The sequence below is a fragment of the Stomoxys calcitrans genome, chromosome 2 (genome assembly GCF_963082655.1).
Source record: "Stomoxys calcitrans chromosome 2, idStoCalc2.1, whole genome shotgun sequence".
NCBI lineage: Eukaryota > Metazoa > Arthropoda > Insecta > Diptera > Muscidae > Stomoxys > Stomoxys calcitrans.
In genome coordinates, this window is record NC_081553.1 from 185,997,479 (window position 1) to 186,017,229 (window position 19,751).

General features: G+C 38.7%; 1 protein-coding gene across 1 annotated transcript; it reads right to left on the bottom strand.

The window, feature by feature from the left end:
• Positions 1-772: 772 nt before the first annotated feature.
• Positions 773-18,796, bottom strand: LOC106086034 (hematopoietically-expressed homeobox protein HHEX). The gene is made up of 3 exons (XM_059361714.1): positions 18,531-18,796; positions 18,232-18,485; positions 773-1,302 (listed from the first exon to the last, which is right to left on the bottom strand). Exons 1-3 carry the CDS (start codon positions 18,794-18,796, stop codon positions 773-775), a joined length of 1,050 nt encoding a protein of 349 aa, XP_059217697.1.
• Between the last annotated feature and the right edge of the window lie 955 nt (positions 18,797-19,751).

Below are 19,751 nucleotides of genomic sequence, written 5' to 3' on the forward strand. Positions count from 1 at the left end.
CTTTAGGCTCTCAATTCTTTGAGTACTTATCTGAGTTAGCGGATGTGGACATTCGCAAGTAATTGCAGGTTTACACTAAAACTGCGATGTGCAGCCCTTTACGGTAGCCTTGATGGTAAGTCACACGTATTCTCTTTGTTCAGTCCTTGTTGAAACAGCATCGAAGAACATGCGCAGGGGTACACGCATCGGTTTTCTGTTTTTATTTAAAAAAAATCATTTAAAAAAAATTATTTTTTACAAATTGAGAGAATTAAAAATATTTACAGAGAGTACTTTACACACACAGTCACATTTTCATTTTGAAGATCGCTGCACTAAAACCTAACCTAACCTTAGCAATATTTTGACAGACCAAATACTCGCTCTGCAAGACAGTGATACTAGCCATGATGTCTTTTTGCAGACAAGATAGTACTAGGAGTGTTTGATTTTGTTTTTTATTGGCCCTTCCAACTTTCTTCAAGATGATAGTATGTATATTAAAACCAGATGTATTTATGTTTAGGTAGTCATTTTTCAATTTATTCTACAATCTATCCAAGTGCTATTTACTACATCAACATCTTATCTTATTGGTATATGCTAGATTTTCTTACTTAAACTACTAATAAATGCTGTGCACAATCTAAGGATTATTCCAGTTAGTTATTCATTTAAACATGAATGTGTGATCACCTAAAAATTAAGACTTAAATCAACAACAACTCTTTACAAATAAAAATATATACAAAGTTTACAATAGACATGCCACTTTATAGTCACACAAACTTTACTCCGATCTTGGTCGGTCTTGAACATAAACTTCTTCCTCCGAGTCTAAATCACTTTCATCATTTTCCGATAGAAATTGGCGATCGTCTTCAGATAACTGTTGACTCGTTTTACTCGTGGCCATTGCATTGGATTTTATAACACTCGCCGCACCCGTACCATTTATTCCAGCTGCTGGCATTGAGGATGAGGCGGCAGCAGCAGCAGCGGCCTGCTGTTGTTGCATAGTGGCCGCATAGTGGGCCGAACGTTTGGCTTGATTCGCCCGTCGCCATTTTGCCCGGCGATTTTGAAACCAAGTTTTCACTTGACGATCTGTCAATTTCAGTTGTATGGCCAGATGACGTCGTTCCTCGGGTGACAGATATTTGGAGGAGATGAAACGATTTTCGAGATTTTTAGTTTGTTGAGAAGTGAAGCGGATTTGGCCACCCTTGCGTTTGACACCGAAGCCGGACATGTAGAAACCAGGATAACCGGCAGCATTGCAATAGAGTGCTGCGGCAGCTGAGGCGTTGGCGGGAAAAGCTGTAATGTGAAAAGGAAGCGGGTAAGTTATGTAAAATTTATAAAGGAAATTGAGAAATTTAATTAATACCTAAACTGATTAAATTGATTGCTATAGAAAACTTTTATTTTTAAAGGAAAATAGCTGTTCCCGGCCCGTTCTGGTGCGCCTTCATTAGCACCAGGCGGAAAATGAGTTTCTTATTTCCTACCATATGTAACTCCCCAGTACAATTTGTTTATCTACTACCAAATACCTTTTATTGAACTCCATATAGCCATGACTTGTGAATATTCACATTTTGGAAGGTGGTTTGATGGATAGGCCACCTCCTATCACTTGAACCTGATTTTTAATACCATATTAGTAGTCTGCTCGAGAATACCTTCTATTCGAGTAATATGGGACTCAAATCCATGTTCGCCTAATATGCCCATTTTCGATAATCGATAATTCGATAATCATACTCGTACTCTACTCTCAAATACCTTTCATTGGAGTCCCATATTGTCGCCACTTTGATTTTGGGCGGTTCTTTTGGTTTGGTTTTGGGCTTGGGGCTATGCCCTAGGTACTTGGATTCAATTTTTGACAGCATATTCGTATTCTACTTCCGAGTACCTTTCAATTGAATCCAATACTGTCTTGAGTTTGGGCACTACTTATGGGGCGGTTTTGGGCCTGGGGTGGCTCCCTAGGTACTTGAACCCCATTTAAAATATCATATTCATACTCTTCTCCCGAATACTTTTCATTGGAGTCCTATATTGTCCCGATCGGTCCACTTTTTATTTTGGGCGGTACTCTTGAGGGGACGCCCTCGGTACTTGGAACTAATTTTTGACACCATATTCGTTTCCTACTCCCAAAAACCTTTCATTTGAGTCCCATATTGTCCCGATTGGCCCATTTTGATTTTCGGCATTACTTTTGGTGCGGTCATTGGTTTGGGATGGCTACCTAGGTGCTTGAAGCCCATCTAAAATATCATATTGATACTCTACTCTCAAATACCTTTCATTTGAGTCCCGTATTGTCTCGATCGGTCCACTTTTGATTTTGGGCACTACTTTTGGGTGGTTTTGGGCCTAGGGTGACACCCTAGGTACTTAGACCCAATTTTTAATACCATAGTCGTATTTAACTCTGTAATACCTTTCATTTGAATCTCAAATTGTCCCAATCGGCAAATATGCCCAGCTGGGGGCTTTTGAGGGGTAGGGGGTCCCCTCAGACGCCAACGAATACATTTTTATGTCACATAGTGTACTCTACTTTTAAATACCTTTTATTTGATACCCACATTGCCCAAAGCGGTAAAAGTGTCCTGTTGGGTGGTGTTTTTGGGGGTGGGGGACACACCCCGTCACTTAGGGTGACGTTTTTATACCAAGTTTGCATTCTACTCTTAAATATCATTCATTTGATACCCATATTGTCACAATCGCTCAACAAGTCTGTTCGGATGGGTTTTGGGATAGGGCGTCCCATCAGGATATTTTTGACCCCAAAATTGTATAACAATTTAGCGTTTTTTTTCGGTACCATAAGATGGCATGGAACATTTTGCTTAAATCGGTGCACCAATCTCCGAGATCAGGCATTTTTGAAAATTGTGGTAATGGGGAGAGTCAGCCACCCCCATTCGGATATCAAAAAATGTAGTACCCTATTTTCACCGGTGAGTTCAAACTATACCATCTGTGAAAATTTCATGAAAATCGGTTTAGCCGTTTTTGAGTCTATACGGAACATACAAATAAACAAACAAAGCTCAACAATTTCATTAAAGCCACCATCATAGGATGGGGGTATACTAGTCATTCCGTTTGCAACACCTTGAAATAATCGTCTAAGACCCCATAAAGTATATATATTCTTGATCGTCTCGACGTTCTGAGTCGATCTAGCCATGTTCGTCCGTCCGTCTATCGAAATCACAATAGAGGTCGAACGCGTAAATCTAGCCGCTTGAAATTTTGCTCAGATACTTAATATCGATGCAGGTCGTTGGGGATTGTAAATGGGCCATATCAGTTCAGATTTATATATAGTTGCCATATAAACCGATCTCTCGATTTGACTTCTTAAGCCCCTGGAAACCGCAATTTTTATCCGATTTAGCTGAAATTGTGCACGCAGTGTTCTGTTGAAATTTCCAACAACTTTGTCAAGTATGGTCCAAATCGGTCTATAACCTGATATAGCTCCCATATAAACCGGTCTCCCGATTTGACTTCTTGAGCCCCTGAAAGCCGCAATTTTTGTCCAATTTGGCTGAAATTTTGCATGTGGTATTTCGTTATGACTTCCAACAACTGTGCCAAGTACGGTACAAATAGGTCTATAACCTGATATAAAAACCGGTCTCCCGATTTGACTTCTTGAGTCCTAATCGGTTTATAGTTGCCATATAAACCGATCTCCCGATTTGATTTGTTGAGCCCCTGGAAGCATCAATTTTTTTTTTTTTATTTGGCTGAAATTGTGCACGCAGTGTTCTGTTGAAATTTCCAACCACTTTGTCAAGTACGGTCCTAATCGGTTTATAACCTGATATAGCTCCCATATAAACCGGTCTCCCGATTTGACTTCTTAAGCCTCTGGAAGTCGCAATTTTTGTCCGATTTAGCTGAAATTTTGCATGTAGTGTTTAGTTATGACTTCCAACAACTGTGCCAAGTGCGGTCCAAATCGGTCTTTAACCTTATATAGCTCCCATGTAAACCGGTCTCTCAATCATCATTGTTAAGTTCCTAGAAGCATAAATTTTTGTTAAATTTTAACAGAAGTTTGGTATGTAGAATAAAATTATGCCCAGAATTAATGTTGGTGGGTTCCCAAGATTCGGCCCGGCCGAACTTAGCACGCTTTAACTTGTTTTTATATAATAGATTTCATGGAAATCTGATTTTAATCGATAACATCACAGATGGTTATGATTTTCATAGAAAACTTCACTGATATGTGATTTTCAAAGAAAATTTAATATTTTTTTTGTACATTTTAATTTTTTTTTTTTAATTTCATTTCATAAAAAAATTTTGTAATTGATTTTCCCGTATGTTTTACATAAAAGTTTAGCTTCACATAGTATTTTAGCGGTAGTTTGTTCGAATTGCTAATGAGGTGAATTCAATTCCCATCAGATAATTTTTCCTGCCACCACTGAGGTATGGCAATGGCCAAAAATTGCGTGAGTTTTATGAATTTGATCCCCATTACAACCTAACCAATCGAAATAAAATATTTTTATCAACATTTGATGTTCACTGAATATTCTTTGAAAAATTAATTTCTGTTATAGAAAATGATGAAATTCGATTCGATTCGATTTTATTATGGCCTTAAGACACTTTTGCTCAAATATCCGTTTTTAAAAACACAGTCACTGGTGTACACCATTAATCTATTTGTCTTTTGTTTAATTTCCAAAAGTGTTCCGATATCCTTTCTCTAAAAACTAACTTCAAATGATGAACGAAGATGATTGTTTTTCCTTTGCATAGACAACAGCAACAGAAAAAGTACTAAATTAGACAACTATGTGTCAATCACACATCTGTACTACCAACACAAATGCCCATATAATTTCATAATGGAGTATTACTAGAAGCTGATTGGTTAGCTTACATTGTATGCTCCCATCATTGATTATGTTATGATATGACAAATGAGAGAGTGAGAGAGCAATAGCAAGGAGGGGAAAAATACAATACACTCACCACACAAACCCCATACCGTTATGAAAACAAAATTGGACAGTTACCAAAATACTCATTTGTTTCAAATACCTTAGACTAACAACAAACACACAAACACCTGCTTGTAAATATTCCTATACCTATGGCAAGTACTCCCTCTCGCACTGTGAATAGGCAATAACAAAAAATTCCCTTTAAAACATTGGTGCCCGCACTGTAATATTGGTAGGTGGGATAGGCGCTACGACTCACAAGAGCACATGACCTGCAAACTTTTTCTATGAGACTAGAATTTGGCAATAAATGTATACGTTAAATTATCAATTAAATTATAAATGCACTTAAGTTTTTCTTATATAAATAACGACCACGCAAAATAGATTACCGATATTGATACAAAATTGATATGCATTCACAATAATTATTATAAATATAACAACACACATAACACAGCACAAATTATAAATGCTTTCCAAAGACGTTATTAACAGTTATTCGTTTTGAGTGCTATCACCAAAAATATTCAATGATAACATGAAGTAAAGAATTGAAGTCATATAGGTACATGCATACAACAAAAATTTTAAATTGTTGTTGTTAGTCTGTATGGTATGTTGGTGTGTATATGAGGTACGTGTGTTTGGTGCCTTTAAAATAAGTATCAAATTAAATTTAACATAATTTAAGCTATTAGAACTGATTAAGTGGTACCGACGAGTATTTTGATTTTTCCATGACATATGCGGGTGAGGCGAGTGTTAGGCAGGGAATATGAGAGGGTTGCCGTAATGGGAAAATTTTCTAAACGTCTGTATGGTGAAAGTTCCTTGTCATTGTTGTTTGCTATGTGACGCAAGTACCATATCTATAGAAAATGGACAAATATAGGTATTCACTATGCATTGAGGAGGAAGAAGATATCAAGAGTAAAAGTTTGATTACGAAAATCACAACCGGCTATTGTTGGCAAACTCAACAACCTCAAAGTGAAACGTTCGAGGAGTGAAGGCTCGAATTCAACGAAATCTACGCCATATTGGCAATCCAATGTCTAAAAATTTGAAAATATCCCGTGATACACCCAGAAAAATTAGTTTGCTGATATCAGCAAACACTGTCAGCTGATATTAAATTAAAAGTTTTAAAATTTTGAATAAATCCTATCAAAAGTTTTGAACTTCTAAACAACAATTAAGGTATTTGCTATATATTAAAAAAATTAAATCAATTTTAGGCTTTAATTTTTTGTTTAAAAGTATAATTATAAAAGTAGTTCTTATTGTGTCTGCTGTTTTTTAAATTCGATCAAATTTTATCAAATTGTACAAAATTTGAAAAAACTTTTAATTGTTTGCTTGTAAAATTGATGGAATAATTTTTTTTTTGAAATATTTATGACATTTTTGAGCTTATTTTAACTTTTAAAATTTGAAAACAGCAGAAAATGTTTGCTGTTTTAGCCGTAAAGTACTGCTATTCCATTTTCGGCAGACTTTCTGCTGTTTCAGCAAACATTTTTACTGTTTTTACTAACAAATTCTTATGAGTGTAGAATGCAACATCAAAAAGGCACACTATTTTACATCAATTAAACTTCGGGCGGGCCGAATCTTATATACCCTCCAGCATGGATCGCATTTCTCGAGATCTTTTGCGCGGTATCTCTTTTTAAGCAAACAAAGAATAATGGATAAGTAGTGTTATGCTATTGGAGATATATCAAGTTATAGTCCGATTCCGACCATAAGTGAATTGCATGTTGAAGACCATAGTAGAAGTCATTGGGTAATATTTCAGTCCATTCGGATAAGAATTGCGCCTTGTAGGGGCTCAAGAAGCATAATCGGGAGATCGGTTTATATGGGAGCTGTATCAAGCTATAGATCGTTTAAGACTATATTGAACATGTGTGTTGAAGGTCATGGTAGAAGCCGTTGTACAAAATTTCAGCAAAATCGGATAAGAATTGAGCCATCAAGTGGCTCAAGAAGTCAAAATCCAAAATCGGTTTATATGGTAGCTATATTAAGTTATGGGCCGATTTGAACCATACTTAGCACAGTTGTTGGATATCATAACAAAACACCTCATGCAAAATTTTAGCCAAATCGGATAATAATTACTCTAGAGGCTTAAGAAGTCAAGATCCCAGATCGGTTTATATGGCAGCTATATCAAAACATGGACCGATATGGCTCACTTACAATCCCAACCGACCTACACTAATAAAAAGTACTGCAAAATTTCATGCGGCTTGCTTTACTCCTTCGAAAGTTAGCGTGCTTTCGTCAGACAGACGGATGGGCATGGCTAGACCGACTTAAAATGTCATGACGATCAAGAATACATATACTTTATGGGGTCTTAGACGAATATTTCGAGAAGTTACAAACAGATTGAAGAAATTATTATACCCCCTATCCTATAGTGGAGGGTATAAAAACAGGAAATATTAGCGTGAAAAAATATAACAGAAATTTCGGCGAAATCAGAGAATTATTACGCCCTCTAGGAGTACAAGAAATCAAATCGTTTAAGATGATAGCTATATCTAAAAGCTATATGAAAAAGCGCGAATCACTGCTGCCAACGTCACAGAGTTGGTCTGTGTGTTTATATTGAGTTAATTCTTGCACAACAGCCGATTTTCAAGGATGCATTTTTTTTGGTTTGATGGAGAATTCCTCAAAGAAGTGGTTTCAAAGCAGATGCATGCTTGCGAGCCGAACCCCGGGGAGAACAGACTGGCTCCACTCCCATAAAAATAGAATTTATTGCTCGATTTCTCTGAAATTTGACACAGTGAGTTGTGTTTTGCTCTTTGACGTCCTTGTAAATATGGTTTAGATTGGTAATTTTTTGGTTTTTCCCTCACATTGACTGGTTGAAGGTCTTTCTCCCAAAACTGGCCTATATGTTAACCGATTTTGCTGAAGTTTGATACAGTGATCTATGTTAAATCCCTACATGTTTTTAGATTTAAGTGGCAGTCTGCCATCAGACTCACTTAGACGTTTTCGTCCATTGTGATACCACAGTTACAGAAGAAGGATGTTGCCTTCTAGTTCCTACCTTTGAACCATCCAGATCGCTTTAAAAAGCCCAATAACTTGCGAATGTTCACATCCGCTAAATTAGACAGGTTCTCAAAGAAATGAGAACCTAAAGTGGAACTCCTTGTGGCTGCTAGTGCGGGACACACGCACAGAAGATGTTCTATAGTTTCTTCTTCCCCGATGTCCCCACAGCTTCTGCAAAAGTCGTTGCTGGTAACCTTCAGTCTGTCTGCACGTTTTCCGATTAGACAGTGACCTGTCATGACGGACACAATGGCTGAGACGTCTGTTCTAGCCAATGACAGCAAAAGCAGTAGACCTTTTCAAGTCTAAATGAGGCCCCATAGTTTTGGAATGCTCACAGCCCCCTCTTTGTGACCATCTGTCATTCGTTGTCCTTCGGGGCTGGTCCTGAAAACTTTCGCTAGAGGCATACCCGCAGATTCCAGTGTACCTGGAGTGTGTAAGGTAGTTCGTAGTCTCGTAAGCTCGTCTGCTTTAGAATTCCCTGGGATATCTCTGTGGCCCGGCACCCAGAACAGGTGAATTTTTAACTGTTCAGCCATCTCGTTGAGAGATCTGCCATAGTCGAGGGCGGTTTTTGTGTTCAGAAATACGTTCTCCAGGGATTTAATGGCTATCTGAGAAGATATTTATGGCAATAGTCGTAATGACATTATATCTTAGCCATTCCACTGCTTCCTTAATTGAAAGGATCTCTGCTTGATACACACTGCAGTGGTTGGGTAACCTCTTCGATATGACCAGTTCTAGATCTTTCGAGTACACCCCAAAGCCCATCTGGTCGTTTAGTGTAATCCACCACTGCCTGGAACATCGGAAATTGTATCATGGATAACACTGTCCGTAGCCGCCTCATGACCAATCTCCCTTAACCCCACGGCGGTGGTCGCTGTAATTTGGGTAGCCACGATGTCCATAGGCATAAGATGTAGCATTAAATTTAGTGCATCAGATGGTGTCGTCCTCAGTGCGGCTGTGATGCACAAACAAGCCATACTTTGGAACCGGTTAAGTATTGAGCATTAGGTGGATTTTTGAAGCGTTGTCCACCAGACCACAACACCATATATCATAATAGGTCTGATGCATAGGTCTGTGCTTTATCTTTGAGATCAATGGTTCTCGTTCTCTCCGATGAATGGCTTTCCTTCTCGGCCTACAACTCTCGGCATTCTCAATAAGTTGACGGTGGAAGAACTTGGAGCATTGCCTCGTATCAGTCACTGCTACGTCGTGATTTAGGCTCTATTACATCTTTTGCTGGGATGGGACAGAGATTTGGCAGTAGACCAGAGCTTAGCAATACATTCCGCCTATTTTGGTTAAACACCAAGGTGTTTCCAGCAGGACAAGCTTTGTGGAATTAGTTCCATAACGCTCGCTCGTCTGCGAGTTCCGCTATTAAAAATGTTCCCGTGGCAACCCTTGCCATCAAGGTTTTACGTATTTCCCGTTCTTATCTTATTCCAGGTCGACGTCAACGGTAAAGAAGACGACGGCAATTGTACTCGTATAAATATTGAAATGTCTAATGTTGGCTACTTGTAGTCAGATTGTTGTAGTTGTTGTCCTAGGTGATTTGCTTTGCTTTGGTTTTGTTTCTACTTCCTCTTATCGCAGGGCATTAATAATGGACATAACTCACGTCTATTAATCGCTGTTAATAGCATTTTTCGGGTAGTTAATTCATAACGAAAATCAAATTCCCAGAGATAACATCCAACTAAAAAGAACTCTTCAGTTTAATAATTTCTAAATAAAGCAACACCACCAACAACAACAACAACCAAACAAAATTATTGGGAAAAAATAACAGACACCCCCTCTATTTTCCTGCCCTGTTGGGCCATGAAAAGGTAATCACAGCACAATTGTCACTCTTTCGACTGCCGACAGGTAAATGTCAAATGTTTTCCAGATAACCCAAAAAAAAAAACCAAGGAAAATGCTGATGGCTCTATCCCATCTCATATGAAATCGATACAGCGGTAATAGAAGACCCTGTTGGGTGCGCCTGTTTGTTTAGTTTGTTCTTCACCACACTTTGACGGATTGTTTGATGGGGTGGTGGATGGGTGAAAGGGTGACATTATTCAATGCATTTTTGGTTGGCTATGTTTATTTTGTGTTATATCATTGGCGCCAACACTTGATGATGATGTTCCCCTTGCATATTTGTTTACATGTTTCACATTTCTGGTTATCAAATGGGGGATCGATCGTTTAAGCATTTCTCAATTATTTGACTTTCCTCATTCTTTTTGGATGGATTTGGAAAATTTACTCCATCAGATTCAGCTTTGGAAGAGCGAGGTATTTTAGTCGAGACACAAACCCCTAGAAAATGTTAACCAATGTTAGCTTAAAGAATGGAAGTAAGAAAACAGAAACATTTGTTTGATAAAATTTGATATAAACGAATTTTCTATGTTCGCAACAGAACAAATTCCTCAAGTCGTTTATTAAGAGTACTTGGGAACATACAAGAAACAAATAAAAAGGCGTTAAGTTCGGCCGGGCTGAACTTTGGATATCCACCACTTTGGATATATATGTAAACCACTTTTTGTCATAATCCGCCGAAAAATGCATAATTTTGCCCCCATAGCATCTATATCGAAATATAGTCCGATATGGACCAACTTCGGCACGTACATTGAATTTTCTAATAAGTACAAGTCATTGTTCAATTTTGAAGAACAAAATGTTGGTCGTTTTGGTAGCTATATCTAAATATAGATCGATCTGAACCATAGACGACACGGGTGTCGAAAAGCCTAACGTAAATGCGCCTTTTATGCGGTCAAGAGATAATCGGTCTATATGGCAGCTATATCCAAATCTGAACCGATCTGGACAAAATTGTAAAGGGGTGTCGAAGGGCCTAACACAACACACTGTCCTACATTTTGTGCAACATCGGACAATAAATGCGCCTTTTATGGGCTCAATAACTTAAATCGAGAGATCGATCTATATGGCAGCTATATCCAAATCCGGGCCGATTTGGACCAAATCGCAGAAAGATGTCGAGGGGCTTAACTGAACTCACTGTCCTAAATTTTCGGGAAATCGCATAATAAATGCGCCTTTTATGGGCCCAACCCCATAAATCGAGAGATCGGTCTATAAGGCAGCTATATTCAAATATAGACCGATCTGGGCCAAATTAAAGACGGATGTCGAAGGCCTTAACACAACTCACTGTCCTAAATTTTCGCGAAATCGCATAATAAATGCGCCTTTTATGGGCCCAAAACCTTAAATAGGAAGATCGATCTATATGGCCGCTATGTCCAAATCTGGACCGATCTGGACTAAATTGCAGAAATATGTCGAAGGTCCTAACACAACTCATTGTCCCAAATTCCGGCGACATCGGACAATAAATGCGCCCTTTTATGGGCCCAAAACCTTAAATCGAGAGATCGGTCTATATGGCGGCTATATCTAAATCTGGAACGATCTGAACCAAATTGCAGAAAAATGCCGAAGGGCCTAACACAACTCATTGTCCCAAATTTCGGCGAAATCGAGTAATTAATTCGCCTTTTATGGGACCAAAATCTTAAATCGAAAGATCGGTCTATATGGCAGCTTTATCCAAATTTCGACCGATCTGGACCAAATTGCAGAAATATGTTGAAGGCCCTAAAACAACTCACAGTCCCAAATTTCGGCGACGTTGGATAATAAATTCGCCTTTTATGGGTCCAAAACCTTAAATCTGGACCGATCTGGGGCAAATTGAAGGAGGATATCGAAGGCCCTAATACAACTCATTATCCCGAATTTTGGCGAAATCGGATAATAAACGCGCCTTTTATGGGCTCAATACCTTAAATCGAGAGATCGGTCTATATGATAGGCATGTTCAAATCTAGACCGACCTGGGCCAAATTAAAGAAAGATGTCGAGTGGCCTAACACTACTCACTGTTCCAAATTTTCACGAAATCGGACAATAAATGTGCCTTTTATGGGCTCAATACCTTAAATCGAGAGATCGGTCTATATGACAGCTATGTTCAAATCTAGACCGACCTGGGCCAAATTAAAGAAGAATGTCGAGTGGCCTAATACAACTCACTGTCCCAAATTTTCCCGAAATCTGACAATAAATGTGCCTTTTATGGGCCCAACACCTTAAATGTTGACCGATCTGGGCCAACTTGAAGAAGGATATCGAAGGCCCTAACACAACTCATTGTCCCAAATTTTCACCTAACACAACTCACTGTCCCAAATATCGGCGAAATCGGACAGTAAATGCGCCTTTCGATGTGTTGCAAACGGAATGACAAAATGAATATGCCCCCATCGTTCAGTGGTGGGTATTAAAAATGCGAGCAAGCTTAGCCACATTTCAAAATGTATGCCAATGGATGGAGCAGGTAGCTTTATTGCAGTAATAGTCATCATTAAAATCATCTATTCCAAAAAAATTTCTAAAAAAATGCCTAAAGTAGTGAAAACATGTAACAGGCACACATATAAAATAGCATAACATTTTTGTCAGCAGATTTTTGTTGAGTGTAACTTCCTAAATACACATGATATTATTATACTAACTGAAACACACCTGATTAAAAATAATTTAGAAAATCTCAAAAAATACTTCCCAGGGTTTCATTACATTTAAAAAGCTATCAATTCTTTACTCAGCTGGGACTGGTGTTCACTAACATCACACAATACTGGAGATCCGCTCAATGGACAAACGATAACAATAATGAATCCAAACTGTTCGAAGAAGACTAAATCATCAACCCCATTCTAATTGGTGTTCTCAGTTAAAGGATTGGAGAAATTGACCAGGAATTGAATAAATTCTACCGAGAATTATTTTTGCTGAGAATAGATAAAAGAAAATCTAGGGAAAAAATATATAATTGCGAAAAGCAACCTGCTAATAGAGCTGTGCAATAATAACAATCAACTCATACTGAATGGCAGGACACAAGGAGATGAGGTAGGAAATCGCACTTTCATAAATACTACAGGCCAATCGGTAAAATAATATTTGCGCTGTATCCCGATGGTCCGATTCGGACCATAATTGAATTGAATCTTGGAGACTATTGTAGAAGTCATTGTGTAAAATTTCAGCCAATTCGAGTAAGAATTGCGCCCTTTAGGGGCTTAAGAAGTAAAATAGAGAGATCGGTTTATATGGGAGCTTCATCAGGATGGAACTCCGTACTGCTCATACGAAATGTATTCGCATTTTCTTCGTCACCATTTTTATACTCACCACCATACGATGGGGATACTAACCTATTAATTCCGTTTGTTACACCTCGAAATATTCGTCTAAGGCCCCTTAATATATATATTCCTAACCGTCTCGAAGCTCTGAGTCGATCTAGCCATGTCCGTCCGTCCATCAGTCGAAATCACCATAGCAGTCGAACGCGTAAAGCTGGCCCCTTGAAATTTTGTACAGATACTTAATATTGATGTAGGTCGTTGAAAATTGCAAATTAATATTGATGTAGGTCGTTGCAAATGCGCCATATCGGTTTAGATTTGGATATAGCTCCCATTTAAACCGATCTACCGATTTGAGTTCTTGAGCCCATACAAGCCGCAATTTTTCTCCGATTTGGCTCAAAATTTTGCATGTAGTGTTTTGCTATGACCTCGAACAACTGTGCTTAGTATGGTTCAAATCGGTCTATAACCTGATATAGCTCCCATATAAACCGATCTCCCGATTTGACTTCTTGAGCCTTTACAAACCGCAGTTTTTGTCCGATTTTGCTAAAATTTCGCATGTAGTGTTCTGTTATGACTTCCAACAGCTGTGCCAAGTATGGTTTAAATCGGTCGATAACCTGATATAGCTCCCATATAAACCGATCTCTAGATTTGACTTCTTGAGCCCTTACAAGCCGCAATTTTTGTCCGATTTGTCTGAAATTTTGCATGTTGTGTTCTGTTATGACTTTCAACAACTCTGCCATGAATGGTCTAAATTGATCAATAACCTGATATAGCCCCCATATAAATCGTTCTCGCGATTTCACTTCTTGAGCCCTTACAAGCCGCAATATTTGTGCGATTTGGCTGAGGTTTTGCGCGTGGTATTCCGTTATGACTTCCACCAACTGTGGTAAGTAGGGTCCGAATCGCTCGATAACCTGATATAGCTGCCATATAAACCGATCTCCCGATTTCACTTCTTGAGCCCTTACAAGCCACAATTTTTGTTCAATTTGGCTGAAATTAAGCATGCGGTGTTTTGTTATGACTTCCAACAACTCTACCAATTGCGATCCAAATCAGTCTATAATCTGATATAGCTCCCATGTAAAGCGGTCTCTTGATCATCCTTTTTTTACGTAACCAACACACAGGGGATGTCCCATCCACAGGGATGTGCATTGCGTTGGAAATAAGGAAAGTTAAGGGTTGGAGGGGTGAAAGAGAGAGTAGTCTTAGATTCGTCTTAAATTTCTGAACGTCAATGTCGGTGGGAAAGGCCTTAGCCAGAAGTCGATTCCACATACGAGTGGTTAGGGCGAAAAATGAATTTTCTCGGTAATGCATGTTTCGGTCGACTGGCCAATCAATTACAAACGGGTGTGAGTTCCTGGCAAGTCTTGTATTCCTGGTGAACATCCTAACGTCAGGGTTAAGAAGACGAATATCCCTGGAACACACGCCATGAAAATAACGATAGAGCAATACAACGCTACCCACATTCCGACTATGTTCAAGACAAGCAATAGAATTGGATAACCTACTGTCCCCAATCAACACCATCGCTCTACGTTGAACCCGGTCAAGTAGCTCCAAGAATGATTTTGGGGTTCCTGCCCATATATGAGTGTTATATTCCATCTTCACGCTGATGTAGGTAGTATAGATATTGAGAAGATGAAAAGAGGTGAAATATTTCTTGCACCGCTTAAGAAAGCCCAAACACTTGAATGCGTGTTTTGACCAACGGACATCACATTGTATCTTCATCTGACAGCTTAATATCTATACCGTCGATAGATATCGACGATTTTAGTGGGTTAGTGAATCGATTGCGAGACAAGAAACAGCACTGCGTCTTCTGTGCGTTAAAGTCTACTCTGTTCATTCTACCCCGCTCGGATATGGCCAACAAATCCGGGGAGAGCGTCTCATCCATAATGCGCCTCCTGTCCACAATTTTTTAAGGACTGTATCTATGGTCGAATGAATTTGAATGACACAGACTACTGTCCTCGGCAAATGAGTAGACTGGATTCGAAGTCTGACCCAATAGATCGTCAATGAAAATAAGAAAAAGAGAAGGGGAAAGGACAGAGCCTTGTGGCACACCTGCGGTCAATGTATATTCATCTGATGAGAACCCATCTGCAACTACTTGTATAGTGCGACTTCTAAGAAAGTTCGATTTAAATCGAACGAAGTTATTACAGACTCCAAAAGCGACAAGCTTTGATAAAAGTGCACCGTGCCAGACCCCATCAAATGCCTTGGAGATATTCAGAGCTACGACTTTACTATCACCAAACTGGTGGATAGAACGACTTTATCGTTCCGACAGAAATGCCATTAGGTCTCCCATAGAGCGATTTCTGCGGAAGGCCATTGGACTCTAAGTATCTGAGAAGATGATGGTTAACCATACTCTCCATAACCTTGGAGAGCGCGGAGCATATCGCAATTGGCCGGTAATTCGGAGGGTTGTTCGCCTCACCTTTCTTGGGAATGGGCTGAACGTTCGCAACCTTTCAACGCGCCGGGAAAACTCCCGCACGGAAAGCAAAGTTGAAAAGGCTGCGTAGTGGACGAGCAAGCGTCGAAGAGCACCTGCGTAAGCAAAGTGTTGATACATTGTCCGCGCCCGGAGATTTATCAACGTCGAGATTTATTCGGTTCTTTGAATTTTTAATTTTTGTTGGTTTGACAGAAGTTTGGTATGTAGAATAAAATTATGCCCTTCAACTAAATTTATTTTGTATAAATTTTGAGCAGAATCCATGGTGGTGGGTTCCCAATATTCGGCCCGGCCGAACTTGGCACGCTTTTTCTTGTTATACCCTACACCACTACTGTGGTACAGGGTATTATAACTTAGTGAATTTGTTTGTAACACCCAAAAGGAAGAGAGATATACCCATTGATAAGTATACCGATCGACTCAGGATCACTTTCTGATTCGATTTGGTTATGTCCGTCTGTCTGTCTGTCCATGTTAATCTGTGTACAAACTACAGGTCGCAGTTTTCATCCGATTGTCTTCAAATTTGGTACAGGCATGTTTTCCGGCCTAGAGGCGAAGCCTATTGAAATTGGAAAAAATCGGTTCAGATTTAGATATAGCTTCCAGATAAATATTCGTCAAATTTGCTGTTATAATGCAATAAAATTGTCATTTGTTAACCGTTACTCTCGAAATTTGGCAGGAAGGATTTTCTAATGTCTCTCGACATTAAAGGTGAATTTCATAGAAATCGGTTCAGATTTAGATATAGCTCTCATATACATATATCGCCCGATTTTCACTCCTAGAGCCACTGCAAGCGCATTTATTGACCAATTTTCCCAAAACTTTGAACAACGCTTTCCTCGACGACTTCCACAATATCTACAAAACTTAGTCGAAATCGGTTCAGATTTAGATATAGCTACCATATAAATGTTCGCCCGATTTAAAGTAATAATGCAATAAAATGGTTATTTGTTAACCGATTCTCTAGAAATTCGGCAGGAAAGATTTTCTAACGACTCTCGACATTACTGGTGCATTTCATAGAAATCGGTTTAGATTAAGATATAGCTCTCATATACATATATCACCCGATTTTCACTCCTAGAACCACTGCAAGCGCATTTATATGCCAATCTTCCCAAAATTTTGTTCAACGTTTTCGTCGATGATTTCCACAATATCTGTAAAGTTTGCTTGAAATCGGTTCATATTTAGATATAGCTCCCATGTATTTGTTCGCCCGATTTTGAGAAATATTGCAATAATGTGCTCATTTTTTGACCAATTCTGTAGAAATTCGGCTGGAAAGATTTTCTAACGACTCTCGACATTACTGGTGAATTTCATAGAAATCGGTTCAGATTTAGATATAGCTGCCTTATATATATATCGCCTGATTTTCACTTCTATGGTCACTGCAAGCGCATTTATTGACCAATCTTGCCAAACTTTTGTATAGCGTTTGCCCTGACGACTACGGCAATATCTAAGAATTTTGCTAGAAATCGGTTCAGATTTAGATATTGCTCCCATATATATGTTCGTCAGATTTGGACTAATATTGCAATAAAGTGCTCACTGGTAATCGATTCTTTCAAAATTTAGCAGGAAATTTTCTTATGTCTTTTAAAATGACTTGTGAGTTTCATAGAAATCGGTTTAGATTTATGTATAGCTGCCATATATGTATTTCGCCCGATTTTCATTTCCAGGGTCACTGCAAGCGCATTATTGGCTAATATTGCCAAAATTGTGCACAATACTTTCTTCGATGCCCACTACAATATCTAAGAAGTTTGGTCAAAATCGGTTCAGATTTAAATGTAGCTCCCATATATATCGTTCGTCAGGTTTTGGCTAATTTACAATAATGTTGTAATTTGTCCACCCTATTTATGGAACATATTTGCTCGAAATTTGATACGGATTGTATAATAACCCATCTGAAAATATCCGCCGATGTCCATCAACATTGGTTCAAAATTAGATATAGCTCCCACTTTGTACCCATAGTGTAGGTGTAGGGTATTATAAAGTCGGCACGACCTGACTTTTGTCTTTCCTTACTGGTTTTATAATGCGTTTTGACAGTTTGACAAGCAAAATAGTAGCGACATGTCGCTGCGCCAATACTAATTTCACTTCAAGTAATTGCCAATGTAATTAAATGCTCACGGAATGGCCACCAATCAACTCTGTTTCAATGAGATTGTCTTTTTTCGTGTTGCTGTATGACTTTTGTTTGAGTTCGGGCAATATTTTCAATAAAAAAAAAAACACTGTTAGTAAAGTTCTTTAAATAGAATTTTTGTACGCACGCAATTTATCTTAAAATAGCAACATTGACGTTTAATCCACATATGACGTCATGTATCATGATTTTATCTACATGGTGGTGTTTCCCCATTCCAACAAGTGATACATTCGATCATAACCCTGATGACTCACTCACCTTCACAATCCATAAATTGGCCATACGGTTCACAATATACCGACGGCGTGCTGGCACCTCTCACTCCACTGGCTGCGGCTGCATTGGCCATAGCCGCAGCAGCGGCCGCTGCTTGAAAATGAGGCATAAGAAACGCTGAACTTTTCTGCAAATTCAAAACCTGTTGATAGAAGAGTGAGGCGGCAGGATCATAAAGATGATCAAAGTGCAGATTTGCAACGGCAGCCGTCGGCGAAGACATGGCCGGATGCGGACTCAGCAATTGACTCTGTAAGTGTGGCAACATTGAGGCGTTGAGCGAAGGTGATTCAGGATTTTTTAAGGTGAGATTTTTGAAAGCGGTATACTGTTCGAGATCGGGAGTTTGTGACACGCTACTCGTAGAGGTCACCACTGTTTCCGCGTTCGTTGTGGCGGGTGAGGTCAAAGGCTTTGTGGTCACTTTCAAAGGAGATAACTCGTGATGGACAAACTTGTTGGGGGGAGTTTTTCTTTCGGATTTTTGTTCTAAAATATTTTCTATGGAAAATGCAGATTTATTTGACGTTGACTTGGTATTATCCATTTGAGGCACTGTGCTAAGAACGAGAATCTTTGGCTAAACGCGTAGACCTAAGCTTGGATGGTATGGTTTTTTTTTGTTTTGTTTTGTTTTTAGTTTCTGTTTGTTAGTCTGACACTCGAAACGCGTATTACCAAACGCCTGCCTGAATGGTCTAATTAATACTAAATGTGAGATTTCTTTCTAATAATGAAATTATTATTGTTTTTTACAATTAATCAAATCAAAATAGAATGTTTGCAGGTAATTGATATCTTTATTAATGGCATTATGAAGTAGTAGTAGCTGATACTCACTGGCCACCCCACACATAACATAGACCAAACATTACCAATGAATTTTTGGTGGTTGGTATAGCGATAAGGCAATGTATGGCCCATGATTAACCCCTTTGGGAACGACATTCCTGTATTTGGACAGTGATATGTTAATACCTTTAAATAATAAATAAATAATAGGAATCACATGGGGTTTTTTTTCTATCAGAAATTACCTTTGGAACTTCAAATGAGGTCTTCTTTGATATGGCCAAAAAATTTGATTTTCTACGAAAAATTCAAGGGGAGCTTAAGCTTAATTGAAGTCAGCCTCGATGGTCTTCTAATAACTTTAAAAGGCAATGCTTGTCATTGCTTTACAGTCTAATCGTATTATGTTTGCCTAAGCCTAGGGAAGGCGTACCCATTTTCCTCATTTTAGTGAGAATTTGAGTCAAATTTGATTTCACAGAAAATTTCATTGAAATTTAGTCTTTAGAGAACATTTTATTGGCATTTTGGTCTGGTCATTGGACATTCTCTCATAACTTGTGAGAGAGAAATAAGTAAAAGTATGTAAGTTCGGCCTGGCCGAATCTTATATACCCTCCACCATGGATCGCATTTGTCGATTTCGGCATCTCCTTTTAGTCAAAAAAAGGATAAAAGAGAAGATTTGCTCTGCTATTAGAGCATTAGAT